Genomic DNA, 27,835 nt, shown 5'->3' with positions numbered 1-27,835 from the left:
TTCGACAACCCGGATAGCGACACCCAGCTCCTTCGTCCATACACTATTCCAGAGATACAACCACCTTCTGAGCCGAGACACCCTTGGTGCCCAAGAAATCCACCGCTCCTTGAAGACTTTCCAACCCCTTTCCAAATTCCCAGGGGGTTGGCGCAGGCACAAATGCGCCAGCCTCAATTGCCTTGGGCAAATAATCATCCCAAACAGCCGAAGCAACATGGGATTTGATGATGGAAAGAGAAAACACATGCTTGATGGTCACGCCCTGAGGAGGCTCCGACCATCCGGGGACCGTGCAAGAAACAAACTTGACCCCATCAGCCTTTTCGGCAAACTCCAGAGTATAGGGCCAGGACGCGAAGCCGATAGTGTCGAAAACACCTGCTGACCTTTTGCCTTCAGCCGCCTTGAGGAGGTCAGCCACGACTGTTGGGCTCTTGTAGTCAAAAACGTGGCTCGCTCCCAGTCTCTTGACAAGGTCAAAGTTCCTGGGTGAAGCCGTTGTGAGAACCTCATAGCCTGCTGCAACAGCAAGCTGAATGGCAGCGCAGCCTACTGCAGAGGCACCGCCCCAGACCAGAAGAAGTTCCCCAGTGGACTTCTGGGCCGGGAATGTGGGAAGTCGCAGGTTGAGGAAATCGGTGTTGAACAAGCCAGCGGCTGTGGTTCCAACTGCGAGCGGAAAGGCCGAGGCTTCCTGGAAAGAGTAATTCTCTGGGATCCGAACAGACAGATCAGTGCGCAGAATAGTATACGCCTGAAATGTCTTCTCCTCGTTCTTGTTGGTCAAGAAGCCGGCAGCAAGGCCAGCGACACGATCTCCAATCTTGAACTTGGTCACGCTAGATCCGACGGCAACGACTTCACCGGCGACATCCTCACCCAAGATCGTGGGATAAGTGATTTGGCCTCTGTGGACGCTGGTTGTCTGGACCTTGTAGTCGATTGGGTTGATGGCGATGGCGCGGTTGCGGATCAGGATTTGGTTCTCTTCGGGGACACCAACCGCGGCTGGCTTGACCTCGAAAGGGTAGGCGTTGTGGGAAGTGATCCAGGCGGCAGTGTTTTCGAAAGACATTTTGAGAGTGATGTTGGTCGAAGTAGAGAGTAGAAGTGTACCAAAGTGATGATTGTAGGCTAGATGGTTTGAGTGATGATATCGAGGGAAAAGGAGGGATGTCTTGAGGGCTTTATACCTTGAGAATACCGCCTGGCTTCCTGTCAGTGCTCGGAGATTGCAAGGACTTCTTGAGTTCTCCCGATACTCAAGGTCATTGCATTCGTGGCTTTGGCGATGAGCTCCTGGGTGGTTCCCCACTGGAGCGCAAGACTTACCCAATGCGGAAGGGCGATAGCTTCATCACTTTTCCCAACCGCGCCATGGCTTACAAATGTCGTCGAATACTGAAAATAGCTGGCCCAATCGTCAAGGGTAAAAGTCCGAGAATGATTAACCGAGAAATACTCGCCTTCAGGGCCTAATTCCGTCGATATCACGAGACCGCGCCACAATATCAGTAATCCTTTGATGTTGAGGCAGCATCCAGGATAATTGTTGATTTGCTACTAAATTTTAATGTTTTATTCCTTCACAGAACCGTTCCACATATGTCCTAGCCCAGGAAACCGGCCCATATTATCACACACCCGCTCTCCAGATAGCTTCTATCGATATCGTGTGCCTATCACACATGTCAGCTCTCATACTCATTGTACCCGGGAAGGGGGCTCTGACCTCGGCTAAGAGGGTTGCTTGACCTAAGCCTATCTCTGTCCCAATCCACAGCAAACATTGTTTTATGTAAATCTGCATCTTCTCAGGAATGAACGGTAATCTAGAAGCCACGTAGAGTGGATGCATAAGAAGCAAACCCCCAAGCGATTTCCCTCTGTCCGTGATTCCCTCTCCAGTATCGTATTGGTTGACAAAGGCATGCATATTATCAGTCAGATGATACGGGATCGATGCCATAATGTCCTCGACAAGCGCATTCGCACGAGGTATCCAGTGCAAAGATGCTTCCCTATCACCATGGTAGTCGGATAGTTTGACCATCATGTCAATGATGCGTAACTGAGAGGTGCGTACTATATTCCAGACTCCAGCCACGTAAAGATCGAAGTACGTATCAACCCGCCCTGGCCAACACCCAGCTACAATCTCAGAGTTAACCGCTGGGTGTTTGAGATGCGTCACTGTTATTGGCCTGAACCCTGGGCACCGAGAACTCGACCAGCGGGAAAAGCGTCGGTACAGTGAGGAAATCTCTTCTTCCGTGCCGGGGGAGAAGTTGGACGTTTCGAGAGCACCAGAGAACCTTGTCTGCAGAGAGTCGAGATCAAGCATCAAGTTATCAAGGCATTCTTCCCCCTCACTTAGAGCTGGAACCGAGAAGATGCCGCGGGGCTTATTGGTCAGTCGAGTATCTAAGCACAAAATTCGTTCGGAAACATACCCTGAGACGCGGCTGGGTTCCTTGGCAACGCCCACTCGGCGCGTTAGTATCTGGCCTGCTTCCATCACGTATAATGCGTAGCAGATCTAACGGCGAAGTTCCGGTCTTCAAGAGTGCGGAAAGCCCCCTTGCATGAGCATCATGGGAGCGACGATCGGCACTGTTGGCTGCTGATATCTATTTGGAGACATATTAATAGAAGAGACGCAGTTGGGACGACAAGACAGAATACCTCGTAGAGTCCCAGTAGCAAGGCAATGTATCTGGTCTCAAGAGATGCCACTAGAGTAGGTACTTCTATTGCTCTGGCCAAAGAGCCCAGAAGTTCCTGATGAAGCCTTTCTGCTCTCTCGTGCATGTGCGGCCTGTTCAGTGGCTTTGCGTGACTAAAGAACGATACCGCTTGGCAAGCCTTGACCAAATTGGATTCAGGTCCAAGTCTATAAGCCATAGCCTCAAGGCCGGATAAGAATCCTCTCGAAAGCTTCCCATTCGTTTCCGGGATACAGAAGTCGTAGAAAAAGGCTCTCAACGCGAATTCGTAGGACTTTTTCACTGGTGTTTCCGTTGGACCGACATCGGACAGAAACAGATTGGTTCCCGGTATAGGCGCGCGTTTAGGTAACATACACCTTCGTGCTGTCGATGGTGGGCTCGACGGACATTTGTTGACAGCCTCATATCGTCGAAATGCTGTAAGTCCTTCTTGGTCATAACCACCACAGTTGCGGTTCGCCCTAGTGCACCTCAAACATGACTGAACAAGGTTGTCAGTTCTCGAAATCAAGGCATACTCCAAAAGAGCACGTCTGTAGAAGGCTCAACATACTGGACGAGTTTGATCACACTTTAAAACGCGTTAGCCTTGACGCAGAGTTCGGGAAGCGGGTACCAGATGACAGACCTTTTTCCGGCGCTGCTTGCACGACACACAACCCTTAGAAGGTCCGTAGAAGACCATTGTGCACAACAAGACGACGTATCGCGATCTCCTCCCGCTACGTCAGTACAGTAACGAGGAAGACAGGTTCTGCGTGGAGCATCAGTCGAGTCCCTGAGAACCGGGTATATGTAAGCAGCAAGTCAATGACTTCAGATCATTTCCGCTTCTGGTTAGCGTTGCGCTCCGGCTGGAGTTCCGCGGATTTATGCCAAGTCCGAAATCATCTCCGACTTGCAATAAGCCGACCTACCCTATTCCTCGCCGTGCGGTACTCGGGCTTTGAAGCATCAGATTTCTGAGAATGTGACGGCTACTGCACTCTTTCACGGTGCTCTACAGATTTAATTTCTCAAATGAAAGACAATTAGACGCCATAATCATCCCAGTTATTTGGGCCATGTTTTCTAGCGTTCCATCTGAAAACACTCCGCTACAGGTAACCCAAACTTTGACCGCCTGGAATAAGAGCGCAATCGTTGTCGGACAAACAATCGATGAGCACCAGAGCTTCACATTGTAAGGTGAATCGGATATTCTTAGTGTTGAGTTTACTTATTGTTTGCTCAAGTTGATTGCTGGAGTTATCCTTTATGGGCTTTTCACTATATAGAACGCAGGAAACACAATGCCATTCTTTGGTCGGCTGTATTTTGCCGTCTCCTTGTTCGACCAGGTAATTAAATATGTTAGTCATTGTTCGCGAAATGCTCCTGGATGAGAAATGGACGTCTCTTAAGCACAGTACAGGATATCCATGAACGTGCCCAAGCCCACAAGAAAAGGCAATGATTGTGACCTCACTCTGGAATATATAATCGCGTTACCTCAAGCCCAATAGAACCTACCCACTCATCAAAACTCACCGTTAACAACATTGGGTCAGACCTGAGTACCCACCCTACCTAGTACCAACTGCAGAATCAACACTATGTCGACCAACCAGAAGAATACCGCTTTGGAGAAGAAGGATGCCGTCGTGCCCGCCTCTGACGGCGAGGCAGCTCCTTCTAACGCCCGCTTCTTGGGTGAATGCGGGAGCATTGGCTTTCTCCCGCTTCTTGAGCCTTCCCCCGCTAAAGAGACTAAGACTGCAGAGAGCGACATCTTTGATCAGGCCGGTAGTTTGAAGGACTGCCCCGGAGCTTTCCCTCAGCCACAGGAAGAGAGTCTCAGGGAAGAGAGTCATAAGGAAGACGATATCTTTGACGCAAATGGTGGTCTCAAGAATTGTCCTGGTGTGTTCCCAGCGGATGAGCCTGAGGATAGTAATGAGGCCCCCAAGGCGGAGAACCAGGTTGGGCGGAAGGAATTGGACAGGCACAAGGGGAAGCAAGAGTAAGGCAAGACTTTTGGTCCGCACCGCTGTGCTCTGGTGCCTTGATTACATATGGTAATATTTGTTTACATCAGAAGTTAGCTTCGTAGACACAATGGGGGTGCTAATGGGAATAGGTAAGTATGGTCGTCGTTAGCTATCATCATTGAGCTTTCAGGCTTGGTAGATTAGCAATATACACACTTGTTTGGCTTCCACAATTCTCGATTCTGAAACCCAAAATATATAGCAATGATATGTACGCAAGTTTGCTCAAGTATCGTTACTTCGTTTTATCTTGGCTAATCTGACCCCGATCTTCGTAAACTGGTGACGTCTCATCTCCATCTTTAACATTAATCCAACTGAATCCTTCCCGTGAAATTGAGCTAGTAGAACACCAAGCAGCGCACCTCAATGCTCTGTCGACCCTTCGCATCAGCCGGCGTAGCAGGATCAACAAAAGCAGTGTGAGGAGTAAGCCCCGCCAACCCCTCTTTGCCTCCAGGCAATCCTTGACTCCTCGAGTCGAAGCACTTGATCAGCATGACCTCTTCAGGAGTCATGTCCTTGGCGTAGTAGAACTTGTGCTTGTCGCTTGGTGCGACGGCGTAGGTCTCTCCTCGCACTTCGTATCCTTCGGTTGAGGTGAATGTTGACTCGTCTGGGCGCACCTCCTTTCCACGATCATCCTCATCATCGCCATCTTTGCGCTGGGGATAGAGCAGATCAACGCCGATCAAATCTTCGGGCTGTGTGGTCCTCCAATCAACCACAGCTAGGGGAAAATCGGTCGCAGCATGTCCAATCGGCCTCCAGACGTTGATGATCTGATACCGGCCCTTGATCAACTCGTCCGCCTCGACAGGGTCCTCAATATGACGTCTGACTCGGACCTCGGCTGCGCCGGGGGTTTGGTCGACATGCAGTTGCTGCACAGGCTGACGCGCGCTGTCCTTTTCTCGCTTCCGAATGGTATGGTCGAAAATCACAACCTTCTTAATCCCGGGGATCTTCTTCCGCAGCAGCTCCTCGACTTCGGCATAGTATCCATTGCGAACCGCCTCATCGTCGGTAAATGCAGTTTCCTTGGCGGGAGAGGTGAAGACGTCGAAGCCAGAGACGTCAACTCCAAATGGTGTTGAGCGGGCGGCCTCGCGGATGTTGATGACGGAGCGCTTTTTTTCTGTACGCTTGAAAGACGTTTGGTCGACGTCAACCTTGCTCCAAGGCTTGACGCGAGATCCGTCTGGACCAACACTTGAGGCTGGGTCAATGTATCTGAAGACTCCGGTGGTCATTGTGGGAGTGGTGTAGGATGATGCCTGTCGGGTTGTTCGTACTCGTTGTAGTCTGGTGATGGGAATTAAGCGAGGATCAAGGCGTGATCGAGGCAGAATAGAGTATTTAAATCCCCTCATTCGATTCTCGGTGAGTTGTGTAAGGTCTCCGATTCTTGACAGAGCAGGTTTCTCTTCATTTGTCATCTTCCGCAACGCATCGGCTTTGGTCAATTCATTTGTCAGCCTCCCGCTCTGATTCGGCGAAGCCTGCGGGGCTGTCTCCGCTGTTAAGGCTCCATCAGAGAGTGGGATGAGTCGCCGGGAATGCCTTCATTTTTGTTAGGGCATGATTAACCTCAGAGCGATTGAGAAGTCATCTCTGAAGCGATCTTTGTGATCAAGGCAAAATCTCGATTGGAATAGATACCCGCCTAACTATGGCGCTTATTTGCACCTCTAACCCTGCTTAGCTGTATCGAATAGAATACATTCCCAGATTCATCTAGCTGAATCTCCTGGGAACTATCTGATGAGTCAGGGATACGAGGTTAATAATGTCTCGTTCTTGGCAATCGAGATTCAAGATTTTCATGTCCATCATCTGTCGCGGGCATTCCTCTTTCGGGGATTCCGCTTGTGGCTGGTGGCGATCTTGGCAACCATTGTGCCCACTGCATTTCATCGTCTCAGGAGAAGAAAACCGTCCACCTTCCTCCTTCAGTTTTGCTTGTAAAAGGTATCAGTTGATTCGATAGGTGAACCTGTGGAGGGATTCTATGATATATCAGTAACAAAAGGCATTCGCTATTTCATTCGCTTAATATGGAAAGCCAAGGTTGGAGCAGATATTGCTCAGACACACAATGTGAACGTCCAACAAAGGGTTAGAATCAATGAACATGCATTGAATGTGTGTTCAACAACAACAGTCAAGTGGCCAAGCCATAGTATCGACTTCTCGTTCTCTGGTTCCTTTTGAACACGCCTTTGTTCTAGGGTCATGAGTGTTCACCACTACGATATATTGAGCCAAAACTGATGGAACGAGACGGGAACATGAAGAGAACAGGAAGGTAACAGATTTGTTCTGTGCTGAGTATCTTTTCATATAAAGTCAAATTCAGCGTTCTTTTCACTGTATACCCGCCAACAGCATCTCATTGCAGACTAACGCCACCATATCCAGCTCGACTGACTACCCAGCAACAATGAACAACTCTGCTATGGAAACAGCTGTCACCTTCTTAGAGGACTTTCCCCGGGACGTACAGCTCAAGATCATTTATGAGGGAACTGAGGGACAACTGCCTGATCGCAGGAACGCCCTCCGCCAGGCTCTGCTGGAAGCGCTAGACGAGCTCATCCCAGAAAACACAATTGCCTTTCTAGGATCGTCTACTTATCAATCAGTCATCGAAATGATCGATAATCCAGCTTTGCCCATGTCTGAGCTGGCAAAGACTACTCTAGAACAGAGTATTCGGTGGGCAAACAAAAAGGCTGACATGGAGGCTACAATTTCCTTCCTCACCTCTTTTTCACGTCATCGTCTGGTTGACATCATCTACGGCATGTCTTCGAGCGATGACATGCCTCTGCACAAGGCATTTCGCCGCGCGAGAGCAACTCATCTAAGGCATCATCCGCCGGCAGCCAAGGAGTACGAAGAGCCTGACTCCCTCTTTCAGGTAGGCATCCTTAACGGTTATGTCGCCACATTGAGGAACGCTGTTAACAATGAGTTGAGAGTGACCGGACACAACCTTGGAACTACTCACACCCGATTCCCTCTTGTGAACCGTCAGATCGAGGGGCAGTATCAGACACCTCTCGTCAAAATTGCAGAGCGATTTTATCGCGGCGGGATCAATGCTGATGCTGCGTTACAGGCTTTCGAGTTTCTACTTGATAGAGGGGCCAAGGTCAATATCTCCTCAGCCTCCGACTTGCCTGAGTGTTCGGTGTACTACGCTTCATCATCGATGCTGCCAGTGATCGACCACTTGACAGAGATGATGAAGTGGACCGATAACAGGAAAATCGTGGCGACGCTTTGCAAGATGGCCGAGCTTGCGTGCCAAAAGGGGGCCATTCTTGACCTGTGTCAAGATCGTTTCATGATCAAGGGCAGCAAGTATGGACTCAAGATGCTGGCTCACATTAGGATGAAGCGCCCGGATAATCTCATCGAGATTGCCCTCCAACCCCAGTGTCCTCCAAACCTGCTCCGGCTGTTCCTAGAGCAGCAAGGAGACGAGCTTTTCCCCCTCTGCCAGACGGATGGTAAAGTCAAGGTCGCGCGTCGCTTCAACCCCAACATGCCGAGAGGCCATCACCGAGCTGTTACTAACCTCGAATGGGTCATGACTTGTACCTACCATGAACTCATGGACCGATCCGACGTTCGTGGCTACAAATATCGCGCCGAGCCTGGCGATCTGTTTATCCGAAAGGCCCAGATGTTGATGCACGCTGCCGTCGACGGGCCCACATTGGAAGGGCTTCACAAACTCATTCTTGGCGTCGAGAACATCAAGAAGGAGCTCGAGGTGAAGCATGAGAACTATGAGGCCTTCAAAGCTCATAGCTGGTATGTGCTCTGTGATTCCATGTCGTACTTTGCCAACCAGCCTTCTCAAGAAGGGTACATCGCAAAGCACGGAGAGCCTAGGCACAAGTTTATCGTGGCCGACAGATGGGACCCTCGCAAGGAATGGATCCGCATGACACAAATCGTCTCCGAGATTGTCGAGGAGGATGAGTGGGAAGAGTTTCTAGAATTTTGGGAGCAACTGGTCGTCAGCCAAGGAGAAGGGCAGCGATGGTACGAAGTGGATGAGTCCAAGTGGTTCATGTCCATTGAGGAAGCCAAGGAGGCTTTTAAGACTGCTAATCCTGAGATGGCATCTCAGCTACACATGTTTTAGGAACCTTGCTTTGGGCAATGGGGAGAGAGTCAGAGACTCAGTAGAATCAAGAAATGGCCAAGACTTTGGGACTCGAAGAAATTTGCTCACATGAAATGTAGTGAATCGTGTATTATAACCTGTATCACAATAGCAGGACATATCGTCCAGGAAGAGACTCCTTTCCGACTCCGTGGCTGGAACATGAGGATGATGCAGAGCCTCATTCTTCAGCCGAGGCATCGGTGAGCAAATTGGTAAGTGGAAGACGTAATCTTCGCACAAGAGTCCGTTCGAGCGACTGAGACCTGCGTCTGCATGTTGCTGCGTTGGTCACGCTGGCCGGCGTGCCGGCCCTCCCAAGTTGTTCACAGCCACCTGGCCTTGGCCGGCAAACAAAACAGGCTTTGAACAAGACATGCAATGATTTACGCCTTGGCGGGGTTGATTCAGGTGCCAAGCATATGTGGCAACCACCACCAGATACCTCGAGGGCCACCTTCGGCCTCAACCATAGCCATGTGCTACCACATTGTCCGCCAAGGAGGCCTTCGAGCTCTTAAGGGTGGGAACGATTTGAAAAGCAATGATAGACACACTTGGAAGGGGCTGGAACCCTTTGATAATGGCTCATGTTGGCATGTGTTGGTGGAGGATCATATGCAAGCAAGCTGCAATGCAGCAACTCGAAGAAGATAGGTACCCTCACGAGGACCTACAAATGCAGTGAAACATAAAATCAAAAACAAGGCTGCGTAAGAGTCGGACCACTTGTCCCGGCTCTACGGTCGCGCTACCAACATAGTTCTGACGGGATTAGAGGAGAGCTCTGTTGAAGTCAAAACCCACAGTCAGCATTGGTTGGAACGAGATCCATTTTGACTTACTACGCCCCATGGATAGTCCATCTGCTTTCCCATCTTACTCGCAGAGCGATAACTTACAAAAATCCTGTCTTCCAACCAGGCGAGAGAGGTACATGCCAGGCTTCTTGGCTCCCTCCAAGGCTGCTCACCTGAAGGCTCGTTGTCTTGCCTGCTGAAGTGCCTAGCCTGTCGGCAGTTCTTTTCAGGTCAGGCCTCAGTCATTTACTTGCACTTTCAAAGCAGGCTCTCAACCCTTCATTTTATGTGGAGGGGAAAAGCGGCGGTACGGATCAGGCTCTGCCACTGATCAACAAATTGAGCAAATGGCAACCAACCGTTCCAGCCACCACAACATGCCGCCCGTATTCACCGTATATCACACACGGATCTAAGATTGGCTATCGTGTGCCACGGGCGAGTTGTGGAACACAATGTTTTCTCGTCTTGCATGAGTCTAGGGCCTCGAATCTGCGGGACACTGTCACTACAAGCACAGCCCTCTTGTCTCCCGCAAGGGATAACATGGCGCCCTGTCGGCTGTGATTGGAAGAGGAACAGTTGCAGAAGTTTAGCAGTCGTCATCGATCCAACTGTGATGTGACATCAAATGGCGTCCACCATGTGCAATGGCTGCTCAGCTCCTGGTGAAGAAGCGCTTTTACAAGGAAACCGCGCCTCAATGTGCAAACTGGGCTTGAGATGGGTGCGGCACAACACAGAGCCTGATTTCGAGTTGCAGAAGCCGAGAAACATGTTGAAAAGTCTGGTTGGGGAGAGCTTAGGGGGCCGCATGCCCAAGAAACGATCTGGGATTTTGATGTTAAATAGCACCCTGAAACCGCCCGATAACACAACAGTTGTGTCCTACTGAAGTATCTCTTCAGCCAGCCACTCAAGCCCAGACCGAACGTCCACTAATTCAACATGGGCCACGAGATTTCAGCTGCCCCTCTGGGTTCTCCCACCGACAGAGAAAGTCCATCACTACCCGCTCAATCACCTCAGTCGACAGTCCTAGGCTCAGGTGGCAACTCACCATGGCTAGACCCCGCAAGCCCCAATCTTGGGACCTCTCCCATGTTCGATCGCAAGCGTGCCAGCTTGATGGGCCTTCTGGGTTCCAACCGAACCAAGAATACAAACACTGGTCTGGGTCTGTATGACTCCAGTCGTGAAAAGCCGCGTGCCCCTCCAAAGGAGGACACCTTATTCCAGAAGGTCATGAAGAGTAAATGGTCCATGGTACTCTTCCTCCTCCTCGGGATTGGCGGTGCCCTGAGCCATCACTTCCTCTACTGGCATCTCAAGGGTCGAGATGCCAAAGACCAAGAGTGGTGGCTCCGTTTGGGCCAATTCATCTCGTTTGTATCCAAAGCTGGCTTCGTTCTCTCTGTGCTTATGGCACAACAACAGACAGCCTGGAGGGCTGTTGGAAAAAAGGACTACTCTGTCCATGCCATTGACTCCCTCTTTGGCTCTTCCCATGACATTGTGGAGCTGTTCAGTAGAGAGGCATGGACGAAGACATGGCTAGTCATGATTCTGAGCCTCTACATCTGGATCAGTCCCCTTGTCGTCATCTTTGCATCCGCCACACTCAGCGTTTCTCCCGGCCTCACAGTGGATAGGGACGCTAGGTGTCCTTCAGTCCGTACCCTAAACTTTTCGCAAGAATCAACTAACAAGTGGGACGAACCTAGACGGGCTGAGAGCGATGGCTTGATTGGCCTTTCTCTGTCTTTTTGGGAGAGAACGGGGGCACGCTACGAGGATGATGACAACGTCGACTACTATAGTTCGCCTAGTGCGCAATTCAGTGCCATTGCCGACAAGGTCTTTACAGCAAACCAAGCCTTGCAGGGAGACCACGTGGCCGAAGACATCTGTGGGAGAGGTTGGAACTGTTCAACTGTCATCCACTTTGTCGGTCCAGGATACAAGTGCGATTCCGTTACCCCGAAGTCGGGAGTTTTCATCGACGACTTTGCAGGAGTCGAGGCCCCGTTCAACATGACCGAGCTCGCACCAGAGGGGAGCCATACTTACTTTGCGCTGACGCAAGGAGATTATGGTACTCAGATTGAATTGAATAAAAGTGGGAAACCTGTTCAACAACTCCCTTACCCTGCCAACCTTGGTGCCTTCAAAGCTGAGCCCATCATCTGGCTTGGCTACACCACCGTTGATGATATCACCAAAAGGCAACCTGAACGCAAGGGCGCGCCGGGATGGGATGAGGCCTTTACACCTGCTGTGCTGGCCTGCGAGCACTATGTGACAAACTACACGGTCAACCTCACGTACACTGGTGGTCTGCAGAATTACAACGTTACTCAACGGGACTACATGCACAAGGTCATCAACACGACATACGACGAGACCCTCAAGGTCCCTACCGACGGGCTTTTGAACGGGGTCGTAGCGGTTCCCGAGGAGAACTACGTCCTCCCGACTAAGGAGAACATGGAGACGTACCGTCGCATAGCTGCCTACCACTCACTCGGCAAGGTTCTACGAGACATGGTTAACGGGACAATCGAGCTCCCGAATCATATCTCAAAGTCAAAGGTTATGGTCTCCAGGCTTATGGACAAACGCGACTACATCGCCGTTACCGATCTCCAACAGGAAGTCCGCAGATTGTACGAAGACCTCCTCATCTCGCTCCTCTCGAACCCCCAGATGCTCATCGTGTCTTGGGCAGCCAACACTTCTGAGCTCTCAGGGACACTGCCTGGTGGTCCACTGTATCCATGTTACCGACACAAACTTGTGAACAAGTTTGCTTACCAGTGGGAGGTCCTCTTGGCTGTCTACGCCATCTCCTTTGTCATTGCCTCGGTTGGCGTGATATCCGGGATGTATGCCATGTGGAAGGACGGAGTACACGAACAGCGCGAGATGACGTTTTCTGCAATTGCCGGAGCTACCAAGAAGCTGAGCTTGGATCAGTACAGGGATAAGGAGACGATGGTCAGGTCAAATCACGTGGGGCAAGGCCCTGGGGGTCGAGTATACGAGTTTGAGCTTCGAGATGGTGGTGGACAGGATAACAACAGCTCGAGGTCCGCCCTGGATGATAAGCCTGGGTTCGCGGATAGGGATAGTACAGTTTGATGCGTCGAGGTGCTGTTTGGATGCTGTTGCTTGTGCTCTTTTGGCTGTCAAGGAAGGGCTTTGAAGGCATGGCATCTCTTCTCTTGTCTCATGTGCTCATGATGGGTTATTTTTTTTTTTTCCCATGCACCCGTTTCTTCATGTCTCTCCCAACAGCATGGTCAGGCCACCACGTTGCATGCGTCATGTTTTCAGTAGTTGAACTTCTTGAGCCCTCGTCACAGGGCATGGAGCGGAGCCATCTCTCCTGCTTCCTCCGGCTTATTCCTCTTATTATGTTGAGCAATCATAGCCACACTGCCGTTAGAAGGGGGCACTGGAGACTAGTATCACCGCTGAATGGACAACCACGTTTAGCCCTCGGCACTTTATACATGGAAGGCGTCAAACACAAGAACTTCCCTGTCCCTGATACCCTATACACCAGCCCACTAGCCCGATGCCTCGAGACAACAAAACTCGTATTCAAAGATGTGGTAGAGGGACACGGGAGACCCTTCAAGCCAGTGGTGAAAGAACTCCTCCGGGAGCGCCTAACCGACCATACATGTGACAGGAGGAGAGCTAGAAAATGGATTACGGCCGCTTACCCAGAGTACGAGTTGGAGGCTACTTTCGCAGAAGAAGATCTCTTGTGGCATGCCGAGCGATCAGAGTCGAATGCAGAGCATGTCGCTCGCACGCAGAACTTGCTCGAAGACATTTGGAGTCAAGACTCAGGGACCTTTATCGCCCTTGTCACCCATTCGTTCGCGCTCTCGTCAATACTGGAGGTAATCCATGCACCCCATTTCCGAGTTGGAGAAGGCGTGATGACGGCCTTTTCGGTAAAAGGACAAAGGGGAGGAATGAACCAGATATTCTAAGTACTAGTCATGATTTTTCCTCTCCCTCCATTTCGCCCCTGTTATTACGCTGAGGAATCAGGGTAACATTGCCGTCGAAATTTGCCGTCGTGGCGGCTTCAATGATGTCACCCTGGATATCCGGATATACGGATGCCAGCAACGGACATGTCGCCGAATTTTTATATCCGAGAAATCCGTGTCCGAGATTGTGACATTTTGCGCTTCTCCTTAATAACAGCAGCAGAAACTTCAAAATGGTGCTCACGGAGCGAGAAAAAGGTGAGATACGCGCTCAATTGACTAGGTCCATGGCTAACATTAGCGTAGATGAGCGCATCAGCGATGGAGAGGCTACCTTGCAGAACAATGGCATTACAACGCCCGACGAGGAGGAGCTGGCGCGGACAAAATCGGCCGTCTCAATCGCCGAGACGTTCTCGCTGCCTCATGAGATCCTCTTCATCTCGACCATTTGCATGGCCCAATTCATGACCCAAGGAGCTCTAGGAAACTGTCTTAATCTCTTGCACGTTATTGGCGCCTCATTTTCTTTGAGCAACCCAGCAGAGCTCAGCTGGTTGATCGCTGGCTACAGTTTGACGGTCGGCACGTTTATCCTCGTTTCAGGTCGCCTCGGAGATGTGTTCGGCTACAAGCGCCTGTTTCTGATCGGATTCGTGTGGTTTGCTTTGTGGTCAATGATCGCAGGCCTCGCTACCTATTCCAACCATGTCCTTTTTGTCTTTGCAAGAGTCTTTCAGGGCATCGGTCCAGCCATTGTGATGCCCAATGGCCTGGCGATTCTCGGAGCTTCGTATCATCCAGGACCCAAGAAAACGCTCGCTTTCGCTCTATTCGGAGCTTGCGCACCCGGTGGCAACGTGTTTGCTGCTGCGTTCGCCGGTCTCTTTGTTAAGGATCATGAAGAATGGTGGCCTTGGGCCTTTTACTCGTTCGCAATTGGCCTGGCTGCCATTGCTGTTTTCGCGACATTCATCATCCCCGATCCCCCTCACAAGTTGTCATCGTCGAGCATGACATGGAAGGAGATCCTGGATCAGCTGGATCTCCTGGGTGCAACAACCGGCATCACTGCCCTGGTCCTCTTCAACTTTGCCTGGAACCAAGCCCCGATCGTTGGCTGGGAGACACCGTATGTCTACGTGCTCCTCATCATCGGCGTTCTTCTAGTCCCGGTCTTCTTCTACATCGAACTGCGAGTCGCCTCAAATCCTCTCATTCCGTTCGACACTCTAACAAGCGACGTTGGATTTATCCTCGCCTGTGTAGCCGGTGGCTGGGCTTCATTCGGTATTTGGATTTACTACACCTGGGAGTTCTTCCAGCTTTTGCGGGGAGGCTCGCCCCTTCTCACAGCGGCGTGGATGAGCCCTGTCGCTGTTTCAGGCGCAATAGCCTCGCTGACGACCGCGTGGCTGCTGCACTTTACACATCCCGCCCTGGTCATGTTGATTGCCCTCGTGTCGTTCACGGTTGGCACGATTTTAATGATGACTGCTCCTGTTGAGCAAAACTACTGGTTTCAGTCATTCTTCAGCTTGATCATCATGACCTGGGGGATGGACATGTCCTTCCCTGCAGCAACGTTGATTCTGTCAAATTCCGTGAAGAGGGAACACCAAGGAATTGCGGCAAGCTTGGTGAGCACGGTTGTCAACTACAGCATCAGTCTCGGCCTGGGATTTGCCGCAACGGTCGAGGTGCATGTCAACAATGGCGGAGAGACGATGGCTGATCTTTTGTTTGGATACCGAGCAGCTTGGTACATGGCTGTAGGATTCTCTGGTCTGGGTCTGGGAATTAGCATCATCTACTTTATTCGGAGGATGATGAAGGAAGGCATTACAGGGCGCCGATAGACGGTTAAATGGCGGTGATGGTTGGGCTTATTGCCATCCACTGGTGGAGGCAAAAGTTGGGCATATTTACATTTTAAGGCTATAGAATGGCAGTTACCGGGTTACTGTACAAGACTTTAGATACACAAGGTAGACTGCAAGACAGTTCTCTCGATCAAAATAGTTTAATCATCATCGTCACTGTCATCACCACTGTCGTCCCCGTCTCCGCTCCCGCCTCTACCCCCGCCAATGGCACCCCCTTCGTCACCACTATCTTCATCACCACTCCCATCCTCGAAAGCCCCTGGGACGGCTGCCACTGCGTTCCCAGAGTCTCCAACAGGACCGAGTGCCGTGGCTGCAACCGCATCGAACCCTGCAGTCTTGGCTTGTGCCAGACGAGCCGTGAAGGGCCCAAAACCCCTTTCGTGAAAACCCAGGAATGCACCAGGATCAGCGGGGTCCCCCCTTGGCGGCCTCTCTGACAATGCCCACCCCATGACCGCGTTCCCTGCGGTGGCTTCTGGGCCGAGGCCCAGAGTACTATCGAGGCAGTTCTCGCAGAGAAAGGTATACAGCAAAGAAGTCGAGTTGACAGAAACTCCCTCTGGGAGAGGCCTGACTCGGAACTGTCCCGCAACTTCGGGCGGGCTGTCCTCATTTGTAGCTTGTCGAAAGGATGCCATGACACCCCCTTTTCCATCTGGCCAGACAGCGAGAATAAAGTTGCCCTCCATATCTCCAGTCAAGCCGAACGATCCCCAACCTTGCCCATTGACAAGCGGGAACGAGAGTTGGCCAATGAAGGAGCCGGCGCCAGCACCAGGCTGAGCCTCAGGGAGGGCAAAGGCAAAGCCAAACGACGTTCTTGCACCAAAAAATCTCTCCATATTGAGGCCTGTTATTTGGTCGACAAAGGGCTGGGAGAATTGGTTGGTGGAGGAGGTGGGCTCGTCATCGTCTTGGGCGAGGGCTAAAGCAGGTAGGAGGAGCGTGGTAACGAGGAGATGGTTGGGATTGATGTGTCGGCGGCGGGCAGGCTGGCGCCGCCGAAGACTGCTGAAGAGAGGCATGTTGGTGTGAAAGGGAGGCTGGGTATCTTCTTGATGATGTTGGGAGTGCGTCTGGTGGGGATTGGTGCAATATGGTTACTGGCAGAGAGGATTGGCCGGTATTTATGTGTAATGAGCGCTGTGGCCAAGAGAAGTTGAAAATAACCTCAAACTCCGCGACTCCAGAAGAGGTTGGCGATATCATGCGACACAGTAGACCTTGATATGTACCACTCCATTACTACTTAGAATAAGCGACAGTTTGAGGTCAGCCACAAGGCTAGGAGACGAGTAAAGACTGGTGGCTTCGACCTTCAGTCGGTAGTCGAGGAATGTGTCACTTGTTCGCTTGCGATGAGAGGAGAATGGTGCATACTTAAAATAGTTCATGTTTGAACCGGCTACATTAGAATCACCCCAATTGGCTGCTCAAGATCACGTCCAAACAATTTGAAACAACGAAGAAGAGTCTTTACTTGAAATATGCCATTGGGACTGCCAAGCTCCTACATGAGACGGTTCGAGCCGGAGGATAGGATCTAGACCTGTTCACCCCGACATCTTGGCACGGGGTCAGGGTTTAGGGCCCGACACGAGATAAGAATTGGCCAGTAAAAAAGATGATAAGTGTTTTATGACTTTAGCGATAGGCACTTGGCATTGTTTTGTGCGAGAGCCATGTTTTGCTTTGGGTGGAGAGGCAATTTGCAACGCTGTGCCTCGGCTCACGACCAGCCAGGATATTCCCTGTTACTTGTCTCCTCACCAATTCTGAGCATGGCCCAAAAAGAAGTTTCAAAGACGGCAAAAAACATACAACAGCAGGGATTCGCTGATCGTCACCGACTCAACTACTAATCCGCCCCTTACCGGTTTATCTAGGGGAGAGCGGACGGGATCCCGAGTTCTCCGGTAGGTATGGTCGTATGTGAGAGTTTGCGCTGCATTTCTTCAACATATTCTTTGATCTGTTTTGCCTATTGATGGCAGACTTTCGAATGATGTGAAGCTCTTTCACCGACGGCCGAGCAATGAAGGTTGTCCCAAGCCCCTGATGTCAATACGACTCAAACTTAGAGGCGGGGGCTTAACAAATTGAGTCTCTATTTCTGTTTTATGACCATTGTTTCACTCACACATACCATCAAGCAATATATCTCGCCCCCTCAGTAATGGCTATCAGGTAGGCACAGATCTCCGGTTGTCAAACAAAGCCCCGACCACAAGACCAACACTGTTCGTATCCTTGCTACTTCGTGAAATACAAGTTCCACGGTCAATTCCTTGGAGTAAAGACTAGATTCAAATCTGGCACAGCCGCCGTGAAGACATCCATCTTGTTCTCTAGATACTCCTTTGGGTCATTCCCCGGAGCGAACTGGATATTGTATCGGGACAAGATCTCGGTTGTAATGTAGCGAATCTCCATCAATCCGAGCTGCTTTCCTACGCAAGAGTTACGGCCTTGGACTGTCAGAAAATACCAAGATCGAGGGACTAATAGACATTTGCAACTCACCCATAGAGAACGGAGCAAATGCGGATGCATCCTTGACCAAATCTGGTTGCGAAGTCCATCTTTCAGGTAGGAATTCGTTCGGCCGCAAAAATACCCTCTCATCTAGCGATGAACAGTGAGCCAGAATCCCTCTGTGCTAATAAGTAGTAGGCTCGCTCACCTCGTTGTAGTGTATAACTTGGCACCTGCACAATTGTATCTCCTGGGATAAAGGTGTCGCCAATTTGCAAACCCTCCGGCGGCGTCATGCGTTGAAGGCCTGATGGAACCACCGGGTGCAAGCGCAGGGTCTCATCGATGCATGCCTGAAGAAGCTTAAGGTGAGAAAGAGAGGCATAGTCAGACTTCTTGTGCTCCTTCTTGTACTCATCAATCTCTTCTTGAAGTTGAGAGCAAATATCTAAGCGCTGAGAAAGTTCGTAAAACAACGAGGTAATCGTCACGGCCGTAGTGTCACTAATCATGGTCAGCGTATCTGGGGTAGTCCTGACTGGATAACTTACCTTCCGGCCACGACGATCAAGTGAGCGTCTCCGTGCAAGTTCAAAAAGTCTTGCTTTGTTGGTTGCTCCTTCGATTCATAATCCTCCAAGATCCAAGAAAACACGTCCGACACAGGTGGTTCATTCTACAGACTGTCAGTATCAGTAAACTACAAGTCGAAGATCACTTGCCTTCCTCCTGCGATCGACCTGTTCCCTCAGCCACCGCTGAAACTTGAGGTGGGTATGGTTCACACCAGGGATGGCCTTGAAGAGAGGGAAGAGTCATATGAGACGAGAAAAAGCTCCAATCAGCGACATATTCTCATCGCCGAGTTTCATGTAGTAATGCTTCAAGCCATCTCTGAGCATGCCAAAACTCTGCCCAAAGGCAAGATCTCCCATGATGTCAAAGGTATAATAGTGAATCCAAAGCTTTGCGTTGAATGGTTGGCCTTCCATCTTCTCGAGCTGGTGGAGGAGGAGTGCTGCATATTGCACCACTCTGGTTTCGTAGTCTCGAAGAGCTAGAAACATGGTCAGAATCAAATTCCAGCTGGGTTATACGGTACTTGCCCTTGGCATTAAATGCCTTGTCCCAAGTCTTGCGCCTCTCTGTGTGGCTTTTCTTATTTCTATCGGCCAAGAGTGAAACCATCGGGTAGATAATGTTGTACCAGGGGCCTTTGACACATGGGGTATTATTGGAGTGAAGAGCGTGTAGCGCCTCTGAGCTGTTGATGGAAATTTCCGAAGGCCCTGTCAAAGTCAGAATTGTGAGTCTGCAATGGGAGCTGCCACAAACCAATTCTGACTACATCTCCGTATTCCCTGTGTAGCTCTTGGACCTCTTTGTAGAGATGCCTCTTCTTCAGCCCCAAGGCCGTGACATAGAGGTTTGAGAGTCGCGCTTTGTATGGGCCAGGAAAGACATTGAGCCGATGAAACGCAGCTCGATAAATGAGAATACTGCATACAGAGCCGGCCGTGAGTGTAGAACAATGCTTCAAGGCGATCGTGAATGCCTCCCAGTGAGTGTCGTTTTCATGCTCGGCGCTCTGCGCAATCAGAAAGGTAGAAGCTGCCAAGGTCCCAAGCCAGGCGACAACAATCTTGTTCGTGTAGATATCCCATTCTCCACGACAAAAGAATACAACATGGAGAATGACACCAATCAAAAAGACAACAAAGTAGGACTTGAAGTCACCCAGAAAGTCAATTAGCAAAGTCATATTGACTGGCTTGTGAGGAGAAAGTCGCTCTGCAGGAATTATTGGGCTTTCCTGTGTACTTATACACGCATGTGAATATCCCGCTCATGTCTCAGAATTCCCACCCTCGCCACAAATTTCCCACATCTTGATCCGTCTGATCCCGACAAGATCGAATCAGGGAATGGTATTGCGAGCGGCCGAGACCCATGCCCTGTCTTATTCGGCAGGTGGAGTGTGATAACCGCCAAGGCAAAACCTCGATGAAGCCAATGATGCATTGATGTGATAATGCGCAGGCTTTGGTTGGCCCAAGACGTTGCATCTCCCATCTACGGCCCGCTCCCCGACTGCACGAGCGGAATTTCCGCCTTTAAGTGTCTTAGCCACCCTGTACAATAGTGGGCACGAGACCGTTGCCGAGGTAGGTATAGGTATGTAGCTAGGTAGTTTACATTGGCGTTGAAACGCGTAGGTATGATTCTAGAGGACTGGCTATCTCCCTTTCTTTAGCCAGTCTTTGGATGGAATGCTCTGAGACTTTGTTTAGGAGATTGGCTACTGCTGATTATTCATCCTGCATGGGATTTCTGCGTGGCACTGATGAGCTCCTTGGTTGATGCGACAAAGAAATATTCCTACATTCTGATTACTTTACTCCTATGGATATAATGATGTGATTCCCTACCCTCGGGCTGCTTATCCAGGCACCAGCCAGTAGTATGGTACTAACTTTGATCCGTAGAGTGAAGCATGACGAACAAACTTGTGTCAATTCAGCAATTTCATGATGCAACCCTACGATCAAACGCCATCAAAAGCCACTTTTCCTCGGCCCCTGCCAAGTATACGGCGTCGCAGACTGGCAACCAGGCGGTGGACATGCCTGGAGCACCAGTTGTATAGCATCTCCAACCGCTCTGCCAATTTCAGAAGCAGCCCAGTGGTAAGCAGAGCGACAACCGCGGTTATCACCATGCTGCTAAGTGTTCGACCAGCTGGTGCCCCGTTCATGCTGAAAACCCCCGTGGCAAAGCCCAGAGGCAGAAACACGACCGTCACGTACGTGAATCGCTTGATGTCGTCTGCCCGACGTTGGTCAAGGTCGCTGCGGATGATCTCGAGTTTCTTAGTCAGTGCGTCATTGAAGTTGGAGATGCTGGCGTGGCTGCGAGTGAGTTCCTGGATGCAATGCTGGTTGGATACAAGGAGCTTTGAAATGACGCTGCGGTATCTGCTCTCGTCGTTGAAGGTCCACCGTGGTTTCTCGGTCTCACGCTCCTTTTCTCGGTTCATCCATAGCTCAATCTTGGCCAAGTTGTCATGGAGATCCTGCTCGACTGTTTGTAGCATCTGTTGATACTGTTGACACTGCCTGCTAGTCGTAAGGAAGGTGTCATAGTCAACTTCACCAAAGGAGTTGCCGGGTTCCCCCTCCGCCTCGCTGTCGCTTCCGGAAAGCTTCCTCCATGTGTTGTGTTTTGCCTCTTCCAAAATGCCAGTCGTGCACTTTTGCATCCGGAGCATGATCCTGCCGAATAGCAAGAGCTCCAAAACTCTCCGCTGTCGCCAAGGTGCCTTTTTGTCACTGGTTCCCCTGATGCCATTAGGTCGAAGTAGTGCTTTCACTTCATCTTCAACATTGAAATTTTTTGGCATCAGGCGATCAGATTCCAAAAAGTGACAGGTCCAGTACCGATCAAAGAAATCTCCATCGAACCGGAAGCTCATGGCCACCCTGGTGAGCCTCTTGGGAGTCCCGTCTTCCCTCAGTCTCCGGGAGACCATGCGTGGACTGAAGCTTGATCCTGTCCGGTCGATTGCATAAAAGGACAGATGAAGCTCGGTTGTCCACTTGTTTAGTTCCGCAGTCGTCACCTCGGAGAAGAACTTATCGTACGAGGCGTGTCTATCGGAGAAAGCTATCATTGCTGCTTGTTCCGAGGCAGTCTGATGGTAGCCTTTGTTGAACTCTGGGGACTCGCCAAACGAAGCGCAGAACCTCTTTTTGGCCTTGGTTTGGAACCTTTTCTGCTGCATGAAGTCTTCGAGATCAGATGCGTCGCGGAATCTTCTCATCAAATGATCGAGACTTAGCGAGTTCTTTTTCGTATCCTTGGTCCTGGGTACGTCAACCACTGCGATCGCCACCCTATCAGATACCCAAAGCTTGAGGATGCCTCGCCAGGCATCTCTAGAGTCTAAAACGGGGGTCGACTCCTCGTTCCTCTTAGTAACATGGGCAAAGAAGTCTGGTTCGTTATAAAGCCACTCGTCTGCAAGTTCCACAATGTTCTTCTGGTCCACGACGTTGTTGAACGGGAAGCTGTGCTGCATGGAGGTAACCACAGGGTAAGCTGATCCTTTGGCGCTGATCTGGGACAGCAAGAGGTCTCTGAGAGACTTCAAGAGTTCGAAATCAGAGCTTGAGTCGACCTTCGTACCTCTAAACGAGGAACCATCTTTGCTCTGTGGCTGGGGAAGGCGATTGCTGGTCGAAGCAAGGCGTAAGTATTTCCAAAGAATGTATGGGATCTCGAACGAAATTGCCCAGTATGCATCTCGCTTGACTTCGTCATGGTAGAAAATCGGCTCTTTGTTGGCATCAAGTTGACCGGCGAAGAGTCCATTGGGCCAGGTGCTTTGAAGCAGTACTGACATGGCGTGCGCTCCCATCTCCCCTGCGGGTCGTCGGTTCATGCGTTGCCCAACCTGTGCCATGATGAATGACAGGGCAAACCGCAGTGGCTCATCCCAGGTTGTATCGTCGTTATCCTCATGGTAGATTTGGCAATCGATAAGATTTTTCCACACATCAACCTTGTTTTGCCAGTAGTCTTGTCCCTTTTGTGCACCAGGCTTGTCAAATAGCCCGGCATCCATGGCATCAAATAGTCCGGAGTCTTTGGTACGCAGCAGAAACCGATTGTGAGCTGGGCTCCTGGATACGGCGATCATTCGTTTCTTGGATACTGGGTTCTCAGTAGTGAATCGCCTGAGAATCTGATCTTGAATGTGAATAGAAGAATAGTTCCGCATTTTGCCGTTGTTCTTCATGGACTGGGTCTTTTCATGATCCTCGCTTTCGGGTTGGACGGGCACATTGAGCATTGCTTCCAAGCCCAGGCTTTCAGCAGACTTGATAGCGCGCCAGATGAAGACGTGATCGGTAAAGTAAAAACTGTCGGTAGGCTCTTCACTATACCTCGGAAAGGCATATCGACCAAGCTTGTTTGTCTTGTCAAGCTCCTTGATCCAGGTCTGGATAGCCTCGCCTGCCTCCGGAGGGACTGGCCATTCTTTGTGTCGCTCGAGAAAGTCACCAGCCTTGATGATTTGAAAGGGAACTTCGACCAGGGACTTGGGAGGGAGGTATAGGTTCTGGTCCCATGTGCGGATTTCCTTGCCACTAACCCAGCAATGGGGAGAGGATGGACTGTTGGATAGATTCCTGTATGCTTTGCCAAACAGCCATTTCAAATGGCCTTGGCAGACCCTCAGGATCCGTTGCGTCATCGTACAGGTGTAGCACGGCGATTCTCCAGACTTGCATGTGTGTTGGGACTTGAAATGATCCAGGGCCAGCAGTAAAAACTCGAAACAATGGTTGCCCCTATTAGCTGGCTATTTATCCAAAAACGAGATATCTTGCTTACAAACTTGCTGCCGTCGTAACTCGATGGCCATCCACATCTCCACACGTGAGGGCGATAGCAGGCTCGTCATCACCCTCTGCAATGACAGGGATACTACATACCGAGAGCATGTGTTCCAGATTCTGACGCAGAACTCGATTTACATCTGGATTGATGTTGAAGTCTTGCGGGACGAAGTGGTCCTGCTTGATCCGCCCAGTTGCCTTCTGAATCATCTCGGCGTCAATGGGTGGGCAAACGGTTCCCCCCCCCTGGGGAAAAATTCAAGGCGATAGGCGAATGTGACCGTCAATGCTCTTTCTGCCTGGATATGTGTGGATATGCTGTTGCTCCACGCTATCTCATAAACCTCGTCCGCGTCGTTATCCTCCCTTTTTTTGAACTCGAGCAATTCGTTGTTACAACAAGCAACGATGAACAGCGCGACTTCGCCCGTGCTGGTGTGGTGAGATCGTTTAATAAACCTCACCTTTCCCGAAAGCTCGGTTTTGTAAGCATCGTCCAATGGCTCGTGTTTGTTGAAGGAATTGGAGGGATCGATGAAATCGAGTTGACGTATGAGCAGGTCCGTCCTCATTGCTACCTCTGGCAGTTGGATATCGGTCCCCTCAAAGTTGAATTCGTAGGTCTGATAGACGGTGCCACCAGATGCAACGAACTGGACCTTGGTGTTACCACCGAGTACTTCGATGGTGAAGAGAGGCCAGCGATCATGGACAACTTTGGTTGACATGTCAAAAATGGAGCCAAGGACATCGACCTTGGGGTCAATTCCTTGATTCTCAAAAAGATCATCCGCCATAGAGAGTAGTGATGTGATACGATCAACGACGTAATAGGGTTCTGGCATGTATGGTGGGTCGACGCAGTAACCAAAATCTTGCTGGTCAAAGTGTCGCGACAATCGTAGGAGGCGCCCAGAGGCTACGCTTGCAGTAACACCATCTTCTCCAAAGGAGTAGATGGAGTTTCTGTCTCGTGCAGCCATTGGATCTGCGGGAGGTATGGCCGATGACCGTAGACTCGACAATAATATTTCCCCTGCACTTCCCCTTCTCACAAGACACGAGGCGGCGAAGTGGTGTTATGTTTGCTCGACGGTGACTTGCGGCAAAGGGAGATTGGGAGGGAGGTCTCAAGTAGTTAATTCCGGTCATTATCTTACCAGTCCATCGGCATAGCAAATATGCAATGATTTGACCATAAGGAATGGTCTCATTCTTGGTGGTGTAAGCGCATCCAACTAAAGCAGGCTCTGGTAGTCCTCTTCAGGTATTCACCGATTACTTGACCGGTGATGCATGGCACCGAAAAGTGTTGATCGCCAAGAAGCAGGCTGTGATATCGTTGGATATGAATCAACGTTGCAAATGGTGTAGACCCCGCTTAGGATGTGCCAAGAAGCCACACCTGAGTTATTGATTCAGTAGCCAATTGACAACTAAAGAGCATAATCAGGCGTTCGCGTAAAGGGCCTCAGTTCCAGACTTCCGATGGCCAGTATCGGCTGAATACCTGAACTCGAGGCTGCCTTGCAGGCGGCTGAGATGCAAAGACACAATCTCTGTTCCGCAGAACACCAAGGAGAGAGCGCGAAAACCCTCCTTCTGTGCGGTGGCGTCCAATACCGGAACTGCCGCCTTGCCATGAGACACTGCTCAGCCCCGGCTTTCCGGTCTCGCCTCCCCGGAGCAGCCAAGACCGGGTTGGCTTGCTATCTTGACACACTAGGAACTTGACGGGAGCCTTGTCATACCCAACACCGATGGGGCTTTGAAATCCCGGCCCGGAACTTGCTTGGTTATCATCACTGAGGAGCGGGTAACCGCGATATAGAGAAAGAGCGGTTAGGTCATGTAATTTTCCGATTGGTCTTTCATGCCGCTAACTCTTCATCATGAGGATGTGATGGTACGAAAAGAAAATGAAGAGAAGGGGCTTGAAAGCTACTCTAGTCCTTCTCATTGAAGGGACTGCGTCACTAACGGGACTCCGATCCCACGCACTGGTTATATTGACTTAGGTCTCAAACATTCAGCGTCATTCCATCATCCGTTCAACTAATGTATGGCATCGGGGATTCTATTATGCATGTATTTAGATAACAAGTTAGAAGTCTAAGCTTCTTCTCTTCTACTCCCTAAACTGTCCAAACCAAATGCTATCATCTGGCCTCATCCCTGTTGCGACGCCATTCCTCGTACACATCTCTCGATGTTCTGGGTCGACTTCCCATTCACCCATCACATTCGATTTCACAAGGAATTGCATCACCATGCCCGACTCAGCATGCCACGTGTTGTGACAATGGAACGCCCACATCCCTGGATTATCCAGGACTACCCTGATGATGGCCCATGCGTAGCCTTCGACCGTGATGGTATCTCGACGCAGGGGGTTCTCGAGCAGGTTGTGTTCTTTGAGATATTTTGGCAACTCAGTAGAGTTTGGAGGATACCCGCTGTTCCCTTGCAAGAGGACAAAGAACTTGTGGCCGTGGAGATGGAAAGGATGGGCACCGTCATCAAAGTTGTTGATGGAGATGTCAATGGTGCGAACTTCTGTCGTTTCAAGGACCAGTTCCTTCTTGCGATCAAAAACTTGCTCGTTCACACTAGCAGCACCTCTTTCAACAGACCCCTTGACACCCGCATCCAGGTACCTGTGCAGCGATGGATGCGTAGCATTGCCATGCCATGTCGAGTCATTGAAGAAACCTCGAGCTAGTCGCCAGTCGCCGATTTCAAAGTTTGCTCGCAACACTATAAAGTCATCTGCTTGAGGTGGAGATATTGACTCGACAGGACGAAGGACAGTAGTGTTTAGATCCCGGCATATGACCTCGATGGCTTCGGACCATTCTTTGCTTGTAGGTTGTTCCGCTGGAGGTGCCGAGTCTGGTGATGTGTAACGTATTATAGCCCTTAGTTCAGGTTGAAGATGCGTATTCTCTCTCTTGAAACAGTGTGTTACCATTCGCGCTCTCATCCAAAACGCTGGGCTGGATGAAGTAACATTGGTCTCCAGCACCACGCTGTATCTTTGTGCTGGGAGGATGTTGACGCGATGAAAAGGCTCTGGATTAACATCTGTTCCGTCGACCTCAGTGATGTAGAACGGGTGCTCATCAAATTGGATCTGAAACTCCGCAAATGCTCCAACATTGATGATGCGTAACTTGTGACGCTTTCCAGCTTCGAGATCGATCCTTGGCGTTGATACGTTTGTGGTATCGCACGGCCAACCCAAAAAGTCTGAACAATCACGAACACCACGTCCGTTGATCAACGCGTTGTCGGGTACGGGCTCGTCATTTTCCTGATCAGGAGCAAGGTAGTCCATCAGGAGCTCTGAAGTCAAGTTGTGATAGTGATCCTGCACCATGACAACTCTGTCGGTTGCGTAATCAAGCTCCTGCAGTTTCCGCTCTTGTTTTGAGTGAACAACCATGGGTCCCAGTAGACCATCAGAAGCCTGGGCACTGTGATGAGCATGGTACCAATATGTGCCATGTTGGCCTTTGACGTCGAACCGATAGGTAAAGTTTGAGTTGGGCGCAATTGGACATTGGGTGATGCCAACAGTTCCGTCCATATTATTGGTGCCGTTCTGAAACATGCCGTGGAAGTGTATGGCGGTTGCATTGGGTGCTTGATTCATGATGTGCACCACAACGGTATCCCCTTCGTTGCATTCAACCAAAGGACCTGGAAACTGGTTGTTGATGAGAAGCATTGGCCGGTAGACACCATCTGGGTTGAGGGTAGCTGTCGTGATAGTCCAGAAATATTCTCGGATGGTTGGATGGGCGTCAAAATCCCACGAGGGTGAGAGGATGTATTCATTGGCATCCCGAAGCTGAGGCACGGAAGTGGTGTTTTCATGGTGATGAATGACTGTTGGTGATGGTGATGGTGACACTGTAGTCTCGTGGGGAGTCTCTGGGTGGTCGTCATTATGGGTTGGCGAGGATGTGATGGATTGGCTGAGGGTGAAGGCTGCTAGAGCGAAAAGAGAGAAGATGCAGAGAACGGAAAGTAAAAGCCTCTGAAGCCAACCTGCCTGAGTCTCTTCTTTGTAGACCAGGTCATCGGGTTTCTCCTGGTCGTCTTGCAAAAACCAGGTGTTGTCAGCGTCACAGCCATCCTGCCTGACCCACGGCACCCTCTCTACATCCGACTCTCCAGCCATTGTTGAGTCGAGGTTTGCAATGCAAAGTCCATTCAGCCATTCTCCTTTTCCAAAAAACGAAGGGCACCTCTGACAAGCCAGCTAAACAATCATCTCCACCCTGATATGCTTGCGAAGTGGAGGTGACA

General features: G+C 50.5%; 11 protein-coding genes across 11 annotated transcripts; 4 read left to right on the top strand and 7 right to left on the bottom strand.

Annotated features, from left to right (window-relative positions):
- Positions 1–43: 43 nt before the first annotated feature.
- Positions 44–1,078, bottom strand: NCS57_01379900 (PKS-ER domain-containing protein; the record flags this gene model as incomplete). Its single annotated transcript, XM_053063422.1, has 1 exon — positions 44–1,078. One exon carries the CDS (start codon positions 1,076–1,078, stop codon positions 44–46), a length of 1,035 nt encoding a protein of 344 aa, XP_052906755.1.
- A 535-nt stretch (positions 1,079–1,613) lies between these two features.
- Positions 1,614–3,417, bottom strand: NCS57_01379800 (Zn(2)-C6 fungal-type domain-containing protein; the record flags this gene model as incomplete). The annotated part of the gene is made up of 6 exons (XM_053063421.1): positions 1,614–1,682; positions 1,736–2,407; positions 2,457–2,633; positions 2,689–3,213; positions 3,286–3,303; positions 3,361–3,417. The coding sequence occupies 6 exons, from the start codon at positions 3,415–3,417 to the stop codon at positions 1,614–1,616; spliced, it is 1,518 nt and encodes a 505-aa protein (XP_052906754.1).
- Positions 3,418–4,327: 910 nt separating this feature from the next.
- Positions 4,328–4,738, top strand: NCS57_01379700 (uncharacterized protein; the record flags this gene model as incomplete). The annotated part of the gene is made up of 1 exon (XM_053063420.1): positions 4,328–4,738. The coding sequence occupies one exon, from the start codon at positions 4,328–4,330 to the stop codon at positions 4,736–4,738; it is 411 nt and encodes a 136-aa protein (XP_052906753.1).
- A 365-nt stretch (positions 4,739–5,103) lies between these two features.
- NCS57_01379600 (uncharacterized protein) lies at positions 5,104–6,015 on the bottom strand (the record flags this gene model as incomplete). Its single annotated transcript, XM_053063419.1, has 1 exon — positions 5,104–6,015. The coding sequence occupies one exon, from the start codon at positions 6,013–6,015 to the stop codon at positions 5,104–5,106; it is 912 nt and encodes a 303-aa protein (XP_052906752.1).
- A 1,190-nt stretch (positions 6,016–7,205) lies between these two features.
- Positions 7,206–8,924, top strand: NCS57_01379500 (uncharacterized protein; the record flags this gene model as incomplete). Its single annotated transcript, XM_053063418.1, has 1 exon — positions 7,206–8,924. The coding sequence occupies one exon, from the start codon at positions 7,206–7,208 to the stop codon at positions 8,922–8,924; it is 1,719 nt and encodes a 572-aa protein (XP_052906751.1).
- A 1,769-nt stretch (positions 8,925–10,693) lies between these two features.
- Positions 10,694–12,886, top strand: NCS57_01379400 (uncharacterized protein; the record flags this gene model as incomplete). The annotated part of the gene is made up of 1 exon (XM_053063417.1): positions 10,694–12,886. The coding sequence occupies one exon, from the start codon at positions 10,694–10,696 to the stop codon at positions 12,884–12,886; it is 2,193 nt and encodes a 730-aa protein (XP_052906750.1).
- A 1,102-nt stretch (positions 12,887–13,988) lies between these two features.
- NCS57_01379300 (MFS domain-containing protein) lies at positions 13,989–15,614 on the top strand (the record flags this gene model as incomplete). The annotated part of the gene is made up of 2 exons (XM_053063416.1): positions 13,989–14,013; positions 14,062–15,614. The coding sequence occupies 2 exons, from the start codon at positions 13,989–13,991 to the stop codon at positions 15,612–15,614; spliced, it is 1,578 nt and encodes a 525-aa protein (XP_052906749.1).
- A 164-nt stretch (positions 15,615–15,778) lies between these two features.
- Positions 15,779–16,669, bottom strand: NCS57_01379200 (CDH-cyt domain-containing protein; the record flags this gene model as incomplete). Its single annotated transcript, XM_053063415.1, has 1 exon — positions 15,779–16,669. The coding sequence occupies one exon, from the start codon at positions 16,667–16,669 to the stop codon at positions 15,779–15,781; it is 891 nt and encodes a 296-aa protein (XP_052906748.1).
- A 1,255-nt stretch (positions 16,670–17,924) lies between these two features.
- On the bottom strand, positions 17,925–19,881 carry NCS57_01379100 (uncharacterized protein; the record flags this gene model as incomplete). The annotated part of the gene is made up of 8 exons (XM_053063414.1): positions 17,925–18,112; positions 18,168–18,269; positions 18,328–18,623; positions 18,671–18,795; positions 18,838–18,859; positions 18,969–19,176; positions 19,226–19,408; positions 19,455–19,881. The coding sequence occupies 8 exons, from the start codon at positions 19,879–19,881 to the stop codon at positions 17,925–17,927; spliced, it is 1,551 nt and encodes a 516-aa protein (XP_052906747.1).
- Positions 19,882–20,664: 783 nt separating this feature from the next.
- NCS57_01379000 (uncharacterized protein) lies at positions 20,665–24,504 on the bottom strand (the record flags this gene model as incomplete). The annotated part of the gene is made up of 3 exons (XM_053063413.1): positions 20,665–23,311; positions 23,517–23,609; positions 23,981–24,504. The coding sequence occupies 3 exons, from the start codon at positions 24,502–24,504 to the stop codon at positions 20,665–20,667; spliced, it is 3,264 nt and encodes a 1,087-aa protein (XP_052906746.1).
- Positions 24,505–25,649: 1,145 nt separating this feature from the next.
- Positions 25,650–27,707, bottom strand: NCS57_01378900 (uncharacterized protein; the record flags this gene model as incomplete). The annotated part of the gene is made up of 1 exon (XM_053063412.1): positions 25,650–27,707. One exon carries the CDS (start codon positions 27,705–27,707, stop codon positions 25,650–25,652), a length of 2,058 nt encoding a protein of 685 aa, XP_052906745.1.
- Positions 27,708–27,835: the final 128 nt, after the last annotated feature.

This window comes from Fusarium keratoplasticum, chromosome 12 (assembly GCF_025433545.1).
Source record: "Fusarium keratoplasticum isolate Fu6.1 chromosome 12, whole genome shotgun sequence".
Lineage (NCBI taxonomy): Eukaryota > Fungi > Ascomycota > Sordariomycetes > Hypocreales > Nectriaceae > Fusarium > Fusarium keratoplasticum.
The sequence above is the reverse complement of the archived record's forward strand: the minus strand, read 5'-3'. Positions and strand labels throughout refer to the sequence as shown.